The sequence below is a fragment of the Dufourea novaeangliae genome, unplaced genomic scaffold (assembly GCF_001272555.1).
Source record: "Dufourea novaeangliae isolate 0120121106 unplaced genomic scaffold, ASM127255v1 scaffold113, whole genome shotgun sequence".
Lineage (NCBI taxonomy): Eukaryota > Metazoa > Arthropoda > Insecta > Hymenoptera > Halictidae > Dufourea > Dufourea novaeangliae.
In genome coordinates, this window is record NW_015373986.1 from 588,503 (window position 1) to 606,494 (window position 17,992).

The 17,992-nt window shown below is 45.1% G+C and overlaps 1 protein-coding gene across 1 annotated transcript in view; it reads right to left on the reverse strand.

Annotated features, from left to right (window-relative positions):
- The window catches only part of LOC107187334 (acetylcholinesterase), an 83,979-nt gene that overhangs the window by 17,818 nt on the left and 48,169 nt on the right, over positions 1 to 17,992 (reverse strand). The window contains exon 2 of the mRNA XM_015575406.1: positions 17,162 to 17,304. Within this exon, the coding sequence (XP_015430892.1) occupies positions 17,162 to 17,304 (143 nt within the window). The remainder of the gene's footprint in view (positions 1 to 17,161; positions 17,305 to 17,992) is intronic.

Consider the following 17,992-nt stretch of genomic DNA (forward strand, 5'->3'; position numbering starts at 1 on the left):
TTCGTGGCGCTGGCTATCAGGCTCCATTTATCACGGCAGCCGTTGCGTTACGCTCGCGAGCCCCACCGGCTCAATACGCGCCGATTATTGCTCGCGTTCCCACGCGAATGCAGCTCCCTCGTCTACTACTTCCGCGTGGCTTAATGGTGCCCGAGAATTTCTGACAAATACCTAGAACCTTCCGAACCTCTAAGAACACTCGCCTAACCAAGATATCGTTGGGACCGAACACGACTTAAAACATTGACCTCTTTTTACGTGGGCGAACACCAAGCATAGAGATTCAACCTAGACCTAACAGTTACAGAAACAACATATATCTAGCACGTATCCAGATGGGACCTAACATGGATCCAGTTAGGGCGTAGGATGGACTCAGTTGGGGACTAAGATGGATTCAATTGGGGGCCTAACATAGGTTTAGTTTAAGATTTAACATAAAACATGCTACTAACCAATAGTATACCCCTAACTTATTTCCATCTAATCCAATTGAGTTCAGCGTACCGTAAATTACAAGCTGACATTATCCCACGACCGAAAATATTCGTTCGAAGTTAGTCAATTCAATAACACGCCATATTATTGCATGGATAAAACGCAGAACACCCGGTATAAGCAGACGCCCCGGAGCAAGTCATAACAAATTTATATCGTCACGGTGTTAGCTTGTTCCCGTGCGTTGAAATTTCTTCGGCAAACAAATTTTCCAGCGTGACGGAGAGGAAGAGACCCTGGCGGTGGTAGGTGGATGGAGGGTTGTCAGAAGCTCCCGTTTCCCCGTGGAAAACCAAGGCCTACGGGATTTCTCTCCCTCCCCCGCGAACCTGTTGCCGAGAGTGCGTTTCAAGCGGCGCAAGATGGGAGGGAAAAAGCGGTCGCGGTACCGCGCGACAAGTTTAAAGGGGCAGCATTACTCAGGGCTCGTCGAGGAACGGGGAAACTTGGTCTTCCCTAGGAAATCGTCGACATCGATTTCCCTCCCTGTCCTCCGTTACCTTTCGATTAATTAGTCCCCGGGGTGGTGCTAATTAATCAACTTTCTTCGTGGCTACTTTTCTCCTATTGCCGATTCGAGGCTGATGAAGCCTGAGATCTGTACTCGACGCGTTACCGTTCACTTGAAACACTGTTATTCAATCTGGAATATTCGCGTGATAGTCTCAGTCGAGGTAAGCTTGGATTGGTTGGTGGTGCCCGGAAAGGGGCGGCCCTGAAGCTCGAACGATGAATCGTCGCGTGGAGCAACTTTGATTGCTCAAAGATTACTTCGCGGCCCGCTCTCGGTCCTCCGCCGCATGGAAGTTTAATGAAATGAAACTGGGCGAGCTATAGGCTGACTTCCCGTCGAGGGTCAGCAACATGAACGATTGACGGTGTGTAGATACTGGATCTCGATGTACTTTAATAATATTCTTTCCTCCGACTTTCGGAATAGCCTGTGTCGTTGGACTGATGGTTTCCATTGCAACGATTTGATTCCAATATCGGGAAAGCGGGCCAAACCCAGAACTAACGTCTTGCTTGGCCGTGAACTTACATTGCCCGACTGGAACCTAACACCTTGCTCGACCCCAGGCGTAACACTTTGCCCGACCCCAGACTTAACACTTTATATGACCTCAGACTTAACACTTTATATGGCCTCAGACATAACACATTGCCCGACCTCAGACTTAACACATAGCCTAACCCCAGACTTAACACTTTATATGACCTCAGACTTAACACTTTATATGGCCTCAGACATAACACATTGCCTGACCTCGGACTTAACGCATTGCCTGACCTCAGACTTAACACTTTGCCTGACCTCAGACTTAACACCTTGCCTGACCCAGATCGAGCCCTAGACCTAAGGGTAATGTCTACTATCTGAAGTCCTCTAAGCTTCGAAATTTCCCGATTTTTCTGGTCGATCAAGCATCATTGTGCTCGACTCGGGTCACCGCGCGATTAACGCGATGCGAGTGGACAGGTTCGATTAAAGCGGATGCAAATGAACCGCGGCTGCACTATCATTTTCGCGAACGAACGGAATCCCGCTCCGATTAATGAAACCCGCGATGAAACCAAAACCAGTCGACGTACTCCGATTTCCGTTTCGCGAAGCCCACGAGCGTGTACGTGTATGTGGCGGTCAGGCGCTCCGGGAGGACAGGCTCAGATTAACGGTTTCGCTGGCTGGCGCAATACGACACCCGTTTCCCGACGGTGAGGTCTGGTTCAAGGCTTTAATCAAACTTTCCACGGAGTGTCTTCGCGGGCAGGTGGTCGGACCACGTAATCCGGCGCGTGTAACGCGCTTCTTGTCGCGGGAAACTGGCGGACAGGTCGCTGGAGTAGGGGTTCTCGTTTCGTGAATTAAACTCGGCGGTGGAGCTTCTCAACCGAGACTGTTATTTCCGCAGGATTTCTCGTCTCGTCGTGACGTGTGAACGGGAAATAGTCATGTGACTTCGGAGATTCCAAGATGTCAGGAGAGTTGAAAGCATTGTCGTGGATGGAAAAGCGTTGACAATCTTGACATAGTCATCTCTGGGATTTGAGTCAGTTAATAAAAAGCTTGTCGCGTTGTATTTTCAATGGTCCCACGCTTGTGATTATAAGGATGGCTGTGCATGGGCCATCAAGTACGAGATGGTAGATTAACAAAATAATACGAAATTAATAATTGGAGAGGGTGGAGGTTGCTCACGGTTGATTTTCCACGAGATTGCAGGCGGGGACACGATTCAGTCGTTTTCTAGCTGCGACTCTACCCGCTCGTTAGCTCACTTTTTTCGAAATACCGCGCCGCGTGCAACCAATGACGAGAGTCATCGTGGGGCACATAATTGCCGCGCGGCCTTGTTAAAACGTACGCTCGCGTGCCGCTTCGAGTGAGTTTCGTTCGATTAATTAAACGGAGAAAATTCTTCGAGCACCGTTCAAGAAGATGATTTTTCGAACGGGAATGCATTAAACTTCTCTCCATGGATGAAACTGTGAATGTCGACTGATAGGCGGACAGAAGTTACTATTAATTGTTAACTTCTATTAATCAGTAATTAAGCGTAAAATACAAAAAACTGAGGAAGTAACAACCCATAGAATAGTTTCCGTATATTAGATCAGTGAAACAGGTTCCATATATGGTCAGACAAGTGAAACAGGTTCCATATATGGCCAGACAAGTGATCTATGTTTCCGATATGCTCAGAAGTGTAGAATGGGGTTCGTATATGATCAGACAAGTACACAAGAATTAGTACATGGTCTAACAAGATGGTATTTATATGGTTCTGTAAGTGAAACAGTGATCGTTTAGGGCCAAACAAGGGAAATAGGATTCGTATATGACCGAACAAATGATACACGGTTCTGCAAGTAGCATAGGGTCTGTATGTGGTCAGACAAGTAGGAAAAGAATGTTATATGGCTTCTTAAACGTGGGCAATTAGTTTCAACGTGTTTGGTTAATGACGCCCAGCAGTCCACATCGACTGTGACATTAAAAAGACGTCAATCTTCCAGCTCCGGTCACGAGTTAAGATGTCGGAATGGCGATGATTGCGGTCAAGATGGCGGATATCAGTTCCGAGCAGTGCCGTGAACGGGAATAATGAGTGGTACGCGTGATACGGCTTGGCTGAAAATCTCATCAAAGCGAAACGACCGAGCAGAAGTGGTCATACATAGTAGGTTAGGTCCGAGGGATTAGGTTGGCCGACTGCGGCGTTCGCCGAAAGGTTGTCCGCTCGTGACAAATCGAAACGACTGGACGAACCTGGGGCTAGCTGGTTGAATTAATGGAGAGCCCGACGGTGCTCCCCCTTGAGATTGCAAGAACAATAAGACCGGGCAATAAATTCGTAACGAGAGTAATATTAATGAATCGTAATAATCAAACCGGACTCCCCTATGTCACCCCCCCACTTTGGACTGGCTACCACGTCCACCACTTGAATTTATCGTTCTGATAAAAGACAATATCGAAATGTTTCGAAAATTATTATTTAAAAAATGTTACTGTCAGCATAATTGTTAGTCGAGGAATCAGCAAGTACGTTAATGAAGTCTGAAGGTTATGGAATAATAAATGGTTCGACAGAGGCAGAAGGGAAGTTTGGTGGATCGAAAAACCAGCGGAGTATATGGATATACGCGCGGGTCCATTTTCCCCGTCGTTGGCGTTAAATATAGCCGTACTTTCTTACCCGGCCTCACTTTTCCCATAAATATAATGCTTCACGCCCTTGAATTTTCCGGAACACCCTCGTAAATTTTGGTTGTTTAAGAGCGACGAGAGCTGCCTCACCCTTGAAACAACGTCAAGAGACACCGTCCGCCTACATTGTACGATGTAATGAAAATTTTCGGTGTCCCGCGTGGAAATTAGAAAAGACCAGACATCCTTCTTACATAACACTAACCTATATTTAAGTATAATTTATTTATTTTATTTTATTTTATATTAAGTTCTACCTTGGATTCAGTTGGAAGCAACCCAGTCACCCTAAGATCTTGCTTGAATCTTAGCTTGGATCCCACGAGATCTAACTTGGATCCTTTTTGGACCGAAGGCCTAACCTGAATCACAATCGGAACATGTCAGACCTAACTTGGATCCTTTTTGGACCGAATGCCTAACCTGAATCACAATCGGAACATGTCAGACCTAACTTGGATCACCTTTGGACCGAAGACCTAACCTAACTCCCAACTGGATCGTATCAGACCCTACCAGAATCTCATTTGGATCCCCTTAATCTTAACCTTGTGGTCTAGACGATCTAAAATGGATCCCAATTGGATCTAGCTTGGATCAAATATGTATATCGACTGGACCTACCTTGTATACAACAAGAACATAAACCTTACCGTCGATCCAGACCTATCCCGATCAAAATTCCGTATATAAAACTTCTTTATCATTGAGAGAAGTGGAACATTCTACTCCTCATGAGACAGTTGAACGCGTTAATTCCCGAATAAATTCCGAAGACTACTCGGAGGACAGACCCGGGAGTCGTTAGCAGTCGGATGCACAATTGAAAATCGTCGAAACAATGCAGTCGCGTCTATTGAAGGCGTTCCCGGGATGGTTCCAGCTGTTACAGGGTCACGCAGCCATTAAGATGCTCCGCGGAATAAGGGGCAGCAAGAGGGCAGAGGATCGCAAACGATCGTTCACCGCCGGTGGAAACCAAGCGGCTTGCGCAGACACAAAGCTTTCGCTCCCAGCCGGATTCCTAAGCAAGCTTACGCTTCAAGCGTGCACCGAAGGAAATGTCTGCCGTTGCGCTTTCGGTGCTTTCGAAAACCTCGAGAGATCAAAGCTGCTGTGGATAATTCAACGCGTTCCGCCAGGAAATTAAGCAACTTCCACCGTCTCTGACGACAAATTCGAACGAGCTTGCGACTACAGGGCACCAGTCCCCTGTCAGAACTTCAAAAACATCGGACTCATAAGCGTTTTCATTAAAGAGAATAGATCTCGCGCCTCTGGAATCAAGTTTATTCGACGTTTTAAGTGATAAAGACTATCGTTGGTCAGGCGTATAAGTGAATTTAGAATAAATGTTTAGATATAAGTGTCCACCCGATTCAGAAATGCCCATTTGAGCCAGAATTGTCCATTTGATCTATAATTGTCCATCTGGTCCATAAGCGTTTCCATTAAAGAAAATAGATCACGTTCACGTGGAATGAAGTTTATTGGACGTCGAATAAATGTCCCGTAATTATTAACAGTATCGTTTGGGATGATTCATCGTGAAAATTTCGCGGCTATATCGCCACGTGGATCGAACGGAAGCGCCACGAGCCCGCTAATTTCACGGCGATATTAAGGAAAGTTTATTTGATGTGGCCGCGTGACCCGGTTTCTTGCCGTTGATCACGTTCCCGCCCCGGTTAATCTGATTCCCGATCGGGCCTATAATTACACGTGACAGGCAATTTTCATGCGTTGAACCGGCCTTAAGCGGCTGTAAGCCGTGCTTTAAATTCAGCCACGCGGTTAGCTTATCGACTTAATTCCCCGTGGAAGCATTCCGCAACTTGAGAACACTTCGCTCCTCGCCCAACCTGCTGCAATTTCTTCCGCGATCGATTTACATTCGCCCACGGATGTCGATTTCCTGCGGTGAATGTAACGACTGCTGTCCAATCAGGATAACAGTGCTCAGAAAATTGTTTTGAACCTGGCCCTAATTCCAACCACACGATAAAACCCAACCTAAGATTTAGCCTAACCCTAAACCTAACCTAACCAATATTTAACCTAACCCTAAATTTAACAAAAAGATATAACCTAACCCAAATTTAGCCTAACCTCGAACCTAACATTAAACTTTGCCATAACTTAATCTAATCTTATTCCTAACGGAAACATTAATCAGCAATTAGTCCAGTCTAGATACGAAATAATCGGATATCAGATCAATAGGAGCATTTCTGTTGGTTCGAACACGATGTTTTCCGAGTATCGTGTTATTAATTTCGGCAAAACAATCGTCCGAAATTTGAAACGTGGCTGGCAGTGATTGGACGCGATTTACGACAGCTGTCGGTAATTATAGAAACGTGATCCACGCCGCGTCCAGGGATGATAGCGTTATACCGCGATAATTGAGCACCGGGGGCCTCGAAAATTGTGACGGCGAATATCACCGAAGAAAAATGACGCGCATCCGTTCGATTAAATTGACGAGGTTATGATTTCGCATTCCACTTCAGTGGATTCTATCGGAAAAAGGTATATCTTTGCAACTGCGATGTCTGGAATTCGGCTAGATCCTACCTGACCTAACCTGGATTTTCACTGGATCTTCCATGGACCTAACTTGGATCTCTGATGGATCCTCCATAGACGCCCTTTGGATTTCTGATGAACCTTTCATGGACGTAACTTGAATTTCTGATGGATCCTTCGTAAACCTAATTTTGATCTCAGTTAGATTTTCCATAGATCTAACTTGTACAAAATTGAACTTAACTTCAGACACTATATACAACTCCATACAAAAAATTATTCTATTATCGAAAGGAGAGGAATGTCGCAATCAAACAATCGAAGAAAATTGAAACTGGAGCTTGCCAGTGAATACAATGAGAAATTTTATATTGTCAGAAAACAAGAATTCTTCGACACGTTCTTTACACCCTCGCTCAACTTTGGAAGAGTGCTGCATTTATTGCACGAAGTAGACGACTTCTGCCGGCAGTCAGAGAGCTGGCAAGGTATCAAAAGGAAACCTAATCGAAGGTTGATCTACATAAATCCATTGTAGCAACAGACGAGAGGTATTCGGAGCTCGCCTCACCACCTCCTCACCATTCCGTTTTCGCTTCCAGACGCATGCTCGCGGATGTGCTTGCGTCACGAGTGAGCCGCGGTAGAAGGAGGCGTCGGCCAGGATTCTTGCGCGAATATCAACGAAAGATCGGAATTGGCTATTAAAAGTTTGCGATAACTTTTCGAGCCGGATAGGCGAGGGAGCTCCCCGTATCGGTGAACGAGTTTCGATGTGTCTACAGGTCATTCCAAAAGTAACCGATTCGACTATACTGTTCGTGATCGACTTCGAAAACGATCATCGATCACATTTCTGTATTATTTATTTATCGATGAACCATTTCTCCAGAATAATCATCAAACAAATCGGTCATGCATGTATTGTACAGGACGTTTTAAAAGTCATATATTCTACGATTTTAATTGATGTCTCTCCTAAATTACATGCCCACCACCGATTTATCTTCTCTCAAGAATAATTGCCAAATAAATTATTAGTATTGTCACGAGTATACAGGGTGTTTCGAAAGTCATCGATTCTACAACTTTGGTCCCTCTCCTATATGTTTGTTCGTCAATTACTTTTGTCTCAGGAATAGTCAAACAAATTTTTCTTAATGATACCGAAACCGGTCTACAGGGTGTTTCAGAAGTAATTCTTCTATTGTATTATAAATTATAGATTCTGTAAAGTTTGCTGTCCCCTCGTTCATCCAACTTCCTCCCCAAAAAACAAAATGTCAAACTAGTTTGAAAAATCACCCTGTACAATACTACCCTGTATATAAAGAGGATAACGTATACGCGAGAGCTGCCTGAAATTTGGTCACGTGTGGTGCCATTTACGGCGCAAGTTTCAACGCTGCCAAAGTTTCCAACGCTCCCTCGTTTTCCAAGGGGAACGTTATTTTTCGTCGGCCTGGTGTTTCGGAGTGGGTGGATGGGTGGGCGCGTTATTTCAGTTCGGAACAGGCGAGCCTCGAGACAGAAGAAGAGGCGAAAAGAAGGCGACGATGCATGGTAGAGAGAAAACGACACGGGTACGAGAAATTTTTCCGGGGTATTTCTTCGGAAACAATGGATTCGCGGCTAGGAGTCTGGCGGTAGAAACGACAATGAACGGAGGAGCCGAAAACTTTTGTTTAAATAATCTTTTCGTCGCCTTGGACGATCCTTAACCGCGGGACTTGGGACCGTCAAGACGATGAAGCAGTAGTCCTGTCGGCCGATGTGACCGCTCGAGAAGAAAGGCTCGTTCCGTTCGCCCATCGTGCTCTTTCTTTGGTCGACCTACTTGAGAGGAGAAAAGGGCTTCTTCAAACCACTTCCCCACGTCCTGGCCGATGTTTAGCGTATCCATTTCCCTGGAATATAGGTCGTTCTAGGTCCGACAGGGATTCGCATTTCGTGGATGGTAGCACAAACTTCGATAGTTGTTCCGATCACTATTCATCGCACTGAGTCAAATTGACTTAGACTGACCAGACTGATCAAAGATTAATTTTGCTCTGCAAGGGACTTAGATCCAGTTTTGATCAGGTCTAAATAAAGTACAATTCAGTTCCAAGTAAGGTCTAATTCAATCCTAAGTAGGGTCCAATTCAGTTCTATGTAATGTCTGGTTCAGTTCTAATTCAGGTCGAATTGAGACGTTAAAATCTAACTGGAGTCCAGTACAGATGTAATTCAGGTCTTTTTTGGGGGGTTAAACCAGGTCTAGTTAAGGATTTGATTAACTACGAACAAAATTCGATTTCGTACCCCCTATTTCTTCGGGCTTAACAGCGAGCAGCCCTACGAGCCCTTAAATACGTGGTAACGGCTGTTACGATTGTTCGCCAGTGTTTCACCAGACCCGCCTGTATTTACCGGTAATTTACGACACGGCCATAAACGACAAGCGGGTAGAATCGATACCCGCCCTCTTCGTGCGCCGTGATTATCTTGTTTCGCGGCTGACGGTGGGGAAAGGGTTCGTTCAATTGAAATACGCGGCCGTTCTTCGCGTTTGTAATTCCACCTTCGTTCATTCTTCCGTCGTTCAAACGAAACAAAGGAGGTCCTGAAATTTGGTCAGAGGGGAGAATGAAAGTCAGGCGAAGGGAGTATCAAAGTTTTCCAACTGCGGTTACGGAGTTCGTAGGTAAGGGGGTCTCGTTTCTCGCGACTACACGGGGTAGATATAAGGGGTGGCCACTTATCGAGACTGGCGCGTAACCGCGTCCCTTGATTTACTGGCTCGATAACCGAGGACCATTAATATCAAGTGGGGAAACGCGACCAGCACATCCCGCGTGCCAGCTCGTTTTCCGTGGCACGGTGGCCGACACGCGTTCTCGAACCATTATTTCTTGGAAAATTGAAACTTCTGCAAAAAAATATATTAAATTACGTTATCAATGCTGAAACACGTAACCCAAATCAGGACCTAATTCAGATCAGATAAAGACCTAATCCAAAGAAACCAAAGGGCCTAGCCCTAACCTCGGCTACGGACCTAACCCAGAGACCGAACCCAAATTGAATTTTAGACCTAACCCTGTTAGATCCAAGAACGAACCAATACCCGAGAGCCCATGTAGTCCATATTTGACGGATACCTAACTAGGACCACCCAATTTCTTCGGGAACATCCAACACGCTGTGTTCCTGATCGGAAATCGATGATCACCAAAATGGCGGCCGATCAAGTTTCGACCTCGGCTGGCTCGGTGACCAAGATAAGACTGCGGGAGCATTTATAATTAACCCCAAAACCGGAGTTATCGCGGATCTGGGTCGGTAATTATGAACACGCGTTTGCGAATACCCATGAAACCTGCGAAACTCTAGAGGCGAAGATCGATCGCTAGCCAGCCACGGACCAGGCCAGTGTACCCTGAATTTTTTAAGCCGACCAGCTCTCTCTGCCGGCCTCTGGTGTCTTCCAGGACGCCAATTAATAATTAATCCTGACGTCATTCGGTGTAACACTCGGCTGGTCAACCGGAGAAGAAGCTGGACATAGGAATGGAACCGACAGATTTCCCGATTTGGATGTGTCTCACCCGGTATATTGTTGTATTATCGAGACTCGCGCGGGGAGTGCGGCCTAAATTAGTGATAATTAAATGCAGAACAGAAGCCGCGGCACACGGTCGCCGCGCATTCGAGGTTTCACCGTGAAATTTATTACGAGCGACCGAAATATGTATCGTTAATTATGCTACCCATCTCGAAGACACTGTAACACGCGTGTGTGCGTATTTATTCGGTTTTGTTCATTAACTTTTGAAAAATAATTAAGAGAAAAATAAGCGATAGAAGGTATTAAAAATTTAAGGCGCAACGGAGGCTTCGAAATAATTCACGTCTATTGTTAGGTATTTCTGGTTAAAGTAAAATTTTCCAGAAGATATTACGTGTTTTTCCCTAGTGATTTGATACAGACTAGTGGCTAAGTGATACGAAAATCGATGCAATATGGTGTTCAGCACATAGGCAAATGTTTTCGCCAAGTAGAAAAAGTCGACCATGGATCGGACGAAGCGAAGCATTGCGCGAAGAACGTGTTGCGTTCCAGTTTGATTATTGTGTAATTGAAGAAGTCATGAATGACTACTTGGAAACAAAGGGGTTAGCAATGCTAGTAACGCAGGCAGAGCCGGCGGAGCGAATTTCGTTCTCACCGTGGCTGGGTGATCCTTTTTAATTATGCAGGAATCCCGCAGCGAGCGCGCGGCCTTCCCTTCCGGTTTCGTGCCTCCTTTGTGTCGAGATAACGCGCATGAAACACCCGGCCGTATCGTCCGTTACGTCTCGAAAATACCTGAGCGAAACCTAGACGGGCCTGAAAGCGCCCTTTTGAAACGAGCTTTAGCTGAAATATACGCAGTAGTAAAAATCATCAAGTTTAGGTTCGCCGAATCGAACAAGATCTCCGCTACTTCAAGTGATACAACCAAACGATATCGCCGACGTTCCTCACAATGCAATTTCTCATCCACCAATGTGTCGAAAATCATTCACCTAAATCAGAATGAAATAAGTATCTAAATCTCGACATTGTTAAAATTATTTAAGGCTTACCATAAAATAATTATTAACAGCATTACATAATTCCACTTAGCAAGATTATTATTCTTAGATGACTAATCACAAGAGATCTCTAGCCTTTAAAGTGATACAACCAAATGATATCGCCGACGAGGGAGTAGAATCCACCGTGTGATCGCGATATAAATGTCTCCGTTGTAATTTTTCAATTATTTTCGAATTAATATAAAAACAAATTCTCTCAGGGTTCCACTTGGCAGCGTTTCGATCCTCAGGCAACTAGTCCACGTCCCCCGGTTAAAGATTCTGAAAGGTAGGACACGTTCAGGAGTGTACGATCGCGATAAGACCGGTGGCCGGTTCGCCTGGGCTCGGGAAAAGAGATTGGAAAGGCTTTTCCACAGGTGGAAGGGGCGTGGATCGCAAGCGGGAGGACGCGGTACAGATAAAAGGGGAACGCCGAAAATTGATTTCCGACAAGGTGGCCGCATTTACATAGACCTACTCTCCTCCCCCAGCCACCCAACGGCCACCCTTGTTCCTCGAGGGAGGGAACCCTATCTCGGTGCATTCGAGTCGAGCACGATTTGCATCCCGGCGGGACTGACTTTTGTCAGACGCTTTCACGTGCCGATGCACCACGAATGTCTCGGGACCGTAGTCGCGGAATTTCGACTACGGACGATGGGATAAACGTTATTGTTCGCCCCCTTTTGTTCGAATTTCCCTACGAGGGACGATATTTCGGTGAAAATTGACGAGTGACATTCGGGTCATTATTTATTTCGAAATTTTGTATAACAATGATGTACTTTCCTGGTCGTATTGTTGTAGCTGGTAAAAAAACAAGTTGAAACATGTGTCACATGTGGGTTTTTGGACGATTTTCTGAAGAGTTACGATTTTAAAATTATAATTTTGAGCGCAGAGAGAATATGAGTTACTGCTGGACGAATGTCGATATATCGTATATGGTTGAACGCGTTCTTCTGTCAGCGACAAGAATATGGCAACGGAAATGTATCATCCCCTTTGGAAAAATAACGACGGTCACGAAAGCTCAAAGAAATTTGAGCTAGGAAGTGAAGTTTTAGACTGAAAGTGTCCTATCAACTGAATCAAACAATTTTTCCCTTTGACAGTTTTCCGTAGCGTCAAAAATAACGAAGATAAAGAGGTCTGTAAGATAACGAAAAAACACCCTGTCGCAACCCTTAAAGTCGTGGCATGATTCCCAAACAAGTTGTGGTTTTTAGTTCCGTACAGATTTCTTTTAGCAAAACGTGTGTACAGTTCGTCCGTAACGTCAACGTTTAATTTTTTACCAGATCTCGAGTGAGTTCTCCCCAGGAATATGACGAAGAAACGAGAGCACGATGGGGGTAGTAGAGGGTAGGGGGTGAGAAGATCGTCGCAGCATTTTATTCCGGATGCTCGGGAGCGGAAAGCTTGCTCGGTGACGTTTCCAGAATATTTTCTGAGCGCGTGTCTTCTCGATATTCCTTGGAGGAGAAGTCACGGATATAGGGCGTGTCGAACCACCCTTCACAATTATTATTCGCTGCGACGAACACCGGCCCCGAAAATATTCCTGCGATTTAATAATTCCAACCCTTTGTCCTAGTCGATACACGGAAATGTGCCAATGTTTCACCCACGATGTAGCGTTGTTGCCACGAGAATTCAATCGAAACGTTTGTAGGCCAGGTCTGCTTAACGTGCCTGACCATCGCTTGATATTTCTACTTGCGACAAAAGTGGCCATTAAGGTGTCGTCTTGTATCGACCTTACTTGTCTACTGAATTATTTCCGAAATAAATGTCATGCTCGTTGCCACTATTAATAAACTTGCATACGAGTAGAAATAGCCAGTAAATGGTCAGACAGCCCGGTGCAGGTGCACCGGAGGAATATGCCTGTGAAATTTTTATCTCACCCCCTGGGTCCTCGATGTGTCCTCGACTTTTCTAAACCTTTCTTCCTACGCTATTCCATTAATTGCACGCGCTTCTGCACACAAAGGGCTGGTTTTCGATTTTTAAGAATAACGCATCGCTGAATATTCATGATCGATGTGCGAGATTCTCGCGAACGGGTCGCGCATAAGGATCGTCCTCGCCACGAACAAGGGTGCATCCATATGTACACGCGGTGGTTGCATACGATTTTGCTCCGCGACATTGGGAAATGTGGTTCCCAAGGATTCAATATTTATGGAAGACAGGTATTCGAATATGTATGTATGATCGGAAAAAATGGAATCATAAAGGAGCTTTGATACGAACCGGGTGGGGGGGGGGGGATTTTGAACCCTGGAAAGGGGATGAAACATTTTCGTTATTAAAATGTTAAGAGCCACGGGACCATTAAAATCGTCGAGTGTTCGAACATATCACGAATAGTTTGACCCGTTTTTCCGTTGAAATATTTTTCCCCGACCAACCCCCTTGACGGGACGAAATTCCGAAAGCTAGCCTAGGGGTTGCTATTAACGGAGGGGAGAACACACACGGTATTTCTACGCGTGAGCGATCGTTTAAGTTCATGACTCTGCACTAACCTCGCCCCTTTAATTGCATAGGGTGGTGCTGGAATGATGAGGCTATCTTAAAGGGGGTCGTAATATTGAATGAGACAAATTCGAAGTAGTAGAAAATAGTAGAAAAATAATTCTTTGTGTGGGATATGATTTTGGAGAAAAAAGCACACTTCAGGATATTTCAACTACAGATAATCGTGAATATACTTTATGTGGTGTCTGACTATCGCCGACTCATTCTATTTGATGAATTAAAAGAAATATCGTGTCTGAGCATTGCTAGCTCATTCCACCCGACTACATCTAATCTAATAGCATCTCGTTGTATTATAGCTGACGGTTTAAATTAATTTTCATGAAAATGAATATTAACGAAAATTAATTTAAGTAGAAACAGTGGACCACTGGGCGGACAAGTGAAATTTGTATATAATTTCCACTAGCCCACTGCCACCAGAGTTATACGCTCAAAGAGTAGAAAGCTTTTCTATTTGAACAAAAACTGGTGCGGAAGGCATACATGCTTCTCTCGAGGGTGGATTTTCCAATTTTAGCAACACAGCCCCCTACAAACTCTTTCCAACCCGTGTTCATTAAATGGACGCCTCTATGAAGGGTTATACACGGACTGATCTCTGACGAAGCGACTTTGGCGTGTGGTATCACCGACAGGAAAATAATTAGCGACCACCCACCCCCCAGTCCGGAGAGGGGGTGTCTTTGAGGCGGCATTAACCGTGTACACAGAGATATTGATTATCAACGACCGTCCCCTCGTTCTGAACCACTTGCGTGGTTACGACCACTGTTTGTTTCAGAGGGGGTGGATAACGGGGGTGGAATTTCCGATCGACCCTTAAACCCTCGACTTTCAACCCTCGACCCTCGATTCACGACCCTGGACATCCCTCCGCTGAGAATCGACCGGCACAGAGTTAAATTTCTCCCCTTCGATCGACAAAATTCGATTGGAAGACGAGAAATGAAATTTTTAATCCATTTCCTCCTACGGGGGATGATGGACCACCGAAATCTCAGGCCAGTGAATTATTCCACTGGTGTACGGGGCTCGTAATTGAAACACCGAATAAACGGGCCCGAGCAATATTTATTGTACCCGATGGACCGGTACCAGGGTCCAGCGTTAACGTTTCTAAATTTCCCAGGTGGTGGTTCACCCCCTCCCCCCCCCCACCGTTGCAACCACTGGGGATGGTAAATCAGTGACAATGCCCGATTAAAAATTCGATTAGCCATACCACAACTCTGGGAAGTTGCTTTACCAAAGAAACGAAAGACAGTGATGAGGGAGGTTTCTCGAGGGATGATCGTCCTTTGAAAGGGGTAGTGAATTAATATTCGAGCAGTAGCCCGCAATGTTTTTCCCGGGAAAGGCATCTTTTCACGGTGGAAACGATTCCTTCCCCGGGGAGCCTTTCAACCCGAAAAACCGTTCAATTTCACCGTGGACGGGGCGGAAAGTGTTTCATAGGAAATTTCATGGAAATGTCGTTTCATGGAAACGAAGAGGACTACTTTGAAGCTACAACGGGGGTGGGTAATGTGTGTGTGCGACCTGTACATCGTGCTGCACGACGTTTCCAAAGAGTTTGACGTGTGCCAAGACCTCACAGGACGCAATTCTCCCCCTAATATTAACAGGACGAAGAAGGGTTGCAAAACGGGAGTGGGTGACTTTTATCCGAAATTTCGAGCGAAATTGCACCCGTCCCTATTTTCGATCCACCCCGAAACGTCCCGGGATATTTACTCTCCGAATCTTGGCAATCTTCTTCATCCCCTCAGCGATACACACCCTCGATCTCGCGACACTGGAAAGGGGTAAGTAGGTTTATTCTCGCGCGAGCGGAAAATCCAGTCAAGAGAGGGTGGATTCCCATTTGGAGTGAAGCATTCGTCGGTGAAGATCACGTTTAGAGCTGTATACCTCGTTTTTCGAGATGTTAAGAATAGGCTTACGGTGTTCTTCACTCCTTCGATCTTTCTGGAGGGGTGCACAACAGCCCTAAATCTCGAGAATTATTTCAGAAGAAGATTGGAATAGTATATGAATCAGTGCCACTAGAATTATTATTCAAAGGAGGTTCTGAATAATAAATTGACATATTCGATTAAAAGGGTTGGCAAGCAAAGGGTTGATAATTAGGGTGTATCGTTGTTAGATGCGTGGAAATATCGACCGAACTTTTTATATTTCAAGTCACGACAGGAAGTGGTACGATATTAGTAAAATCCCGATGTAATAAACGCGAACGGAATACTTAAGCTATCGTGGCTGACTCTTGACTTCCATTACCACTGCTACTGCTGCTGCTGCCTCGCGAGGAACGCTACAAAGTACGGATCGAGAGCAGCCTGACTTGCGCGGTCCATTACTACTGCAGCGTGCGTCTTATACTACTCATCCGGCACCGGTGGATGTGTCTCGGGGCAACGTGAGCGGAATATCGACTATCTCCGCTCGTTTCTAAGGGCGAAGTGACAAACTGTAGCACTTTACAGGCGCCGTACCGGGCGAATTTACCCGGTGAGATGCGAAGCTCGGTGACTTTCGACGATTCCACGAAGTCCTGGAATGATCTTTTATCGTTGTCGATGATCTTTGGGGCTTTTAGATGATCCTTGGAGCTTTTGGGTGATCTTAGGAGCTTTTAGATGATTTTGAGGCATTTTAGATGATCCTTTGAGCTTCTGGATGATCTCTGGAGCTTTTAAATGATATTCTGAGTCATTGGATGGTCGCTGGAACTTTTGGATGATCTTTGGAGCGTTTAAACGATGTTCAAAGCTATTATATTCATCTTAGAAAGTTTAAACGATCTTGAGATATTTCAGACAATCTTAGAACATTTTACGTAACCTTGAGAACTCTTAGGTAGTTGTAAAACAGTTTGAATCACCTTGGAACCCTTTAAATAAGCTTAGGACATTTTAAATTACCTTGGGCGTTTTCAGATAGTTGCAAAACATTATCCTGGGCGCTTTTAAATAGTTTTAGATCCGTTTAGGTTATCCAGAGACCTTCGAGATATCTGAAGAACCGTTTAAATGACCTTGGGAGAACTTTTAGATAGTTTTACAACTGTGTAGATAATTTTGAAAACTTTTAGATAGATGTAGACCCGTTCCGAGGATCCTAATACGTTTTAGATGTATCTTTGATTACCTTACTATCGAAATTTTCTACGTTTATGTGTTGATAGAACGCTGTAACGTTAAGGGAAGGTTCGAGACAGATAAGAAACCCATCACTATTCTGGAAAATATTCGGAAGAAGGCTTACTTGGAAGGTGATCGCCTCCCGTTCGATCTGAGACATGTTCTTGAAGATGGTGTTGATGATACCGAGAAACTTGTCGCGTTCCAGGAAGCTCGCCTGATCCTTCTCGAAGAAGTCGATGAAGTCGTACAGGATAAAGTATGTCCCTGAAACAAATAAAAGCACAGTAGGTCAGGCAAGTGGATAGCTAAAAGAAACACACTTCGGTCTACCCGAGACACAAGTAAGAAAAATAGCAGTGCTGGGTTTGTATCGCTGAAATACGGGAAATAAAAATTAGCAAGTAGTACAGCCTACGAATAAATCAGCCCTATCGCTCGAAACGACGAGAGATTTTCCGTCTTTTCGGGCGTTCTCACGCGTGGCGAACACTGAAACTGTGTTCCACACACGATATGCAAAAAAGCTTGTCCCCTCGGGCGAAACTGACTTTCAGATCGAGCCAAGGGTTGCCGACCCCCCTCTCCCACCCCTCCTCGCGCGGTATAAAGGATTTCCTGTCGAACCGATACCAGCAACCTGTCGAGCTATTTACATTGTAAATATTTTCCCGAAAATCCCTATACCCTCGCCTTCCAGATGGCGGTCGTGTCATCCCGGATGAAATATGAATTCGCCCGGTTGAAATTGGTCGCGTTCGAATCGACGGCACCGAGAATATCTTCGTCACTGAACGGGTAATAAATACGTACTTCTTTGCTATTCGTACCTAAATGTGACCTCTATCTCTGCAGAAAGAAAATTCAGTCGTACGAGGCAACGTATTAGCGTTACAAGTCATTGAACTCGGTGTATAAATCAAGGAATTTAGTAGTATAGGTCAATGAATTCAGT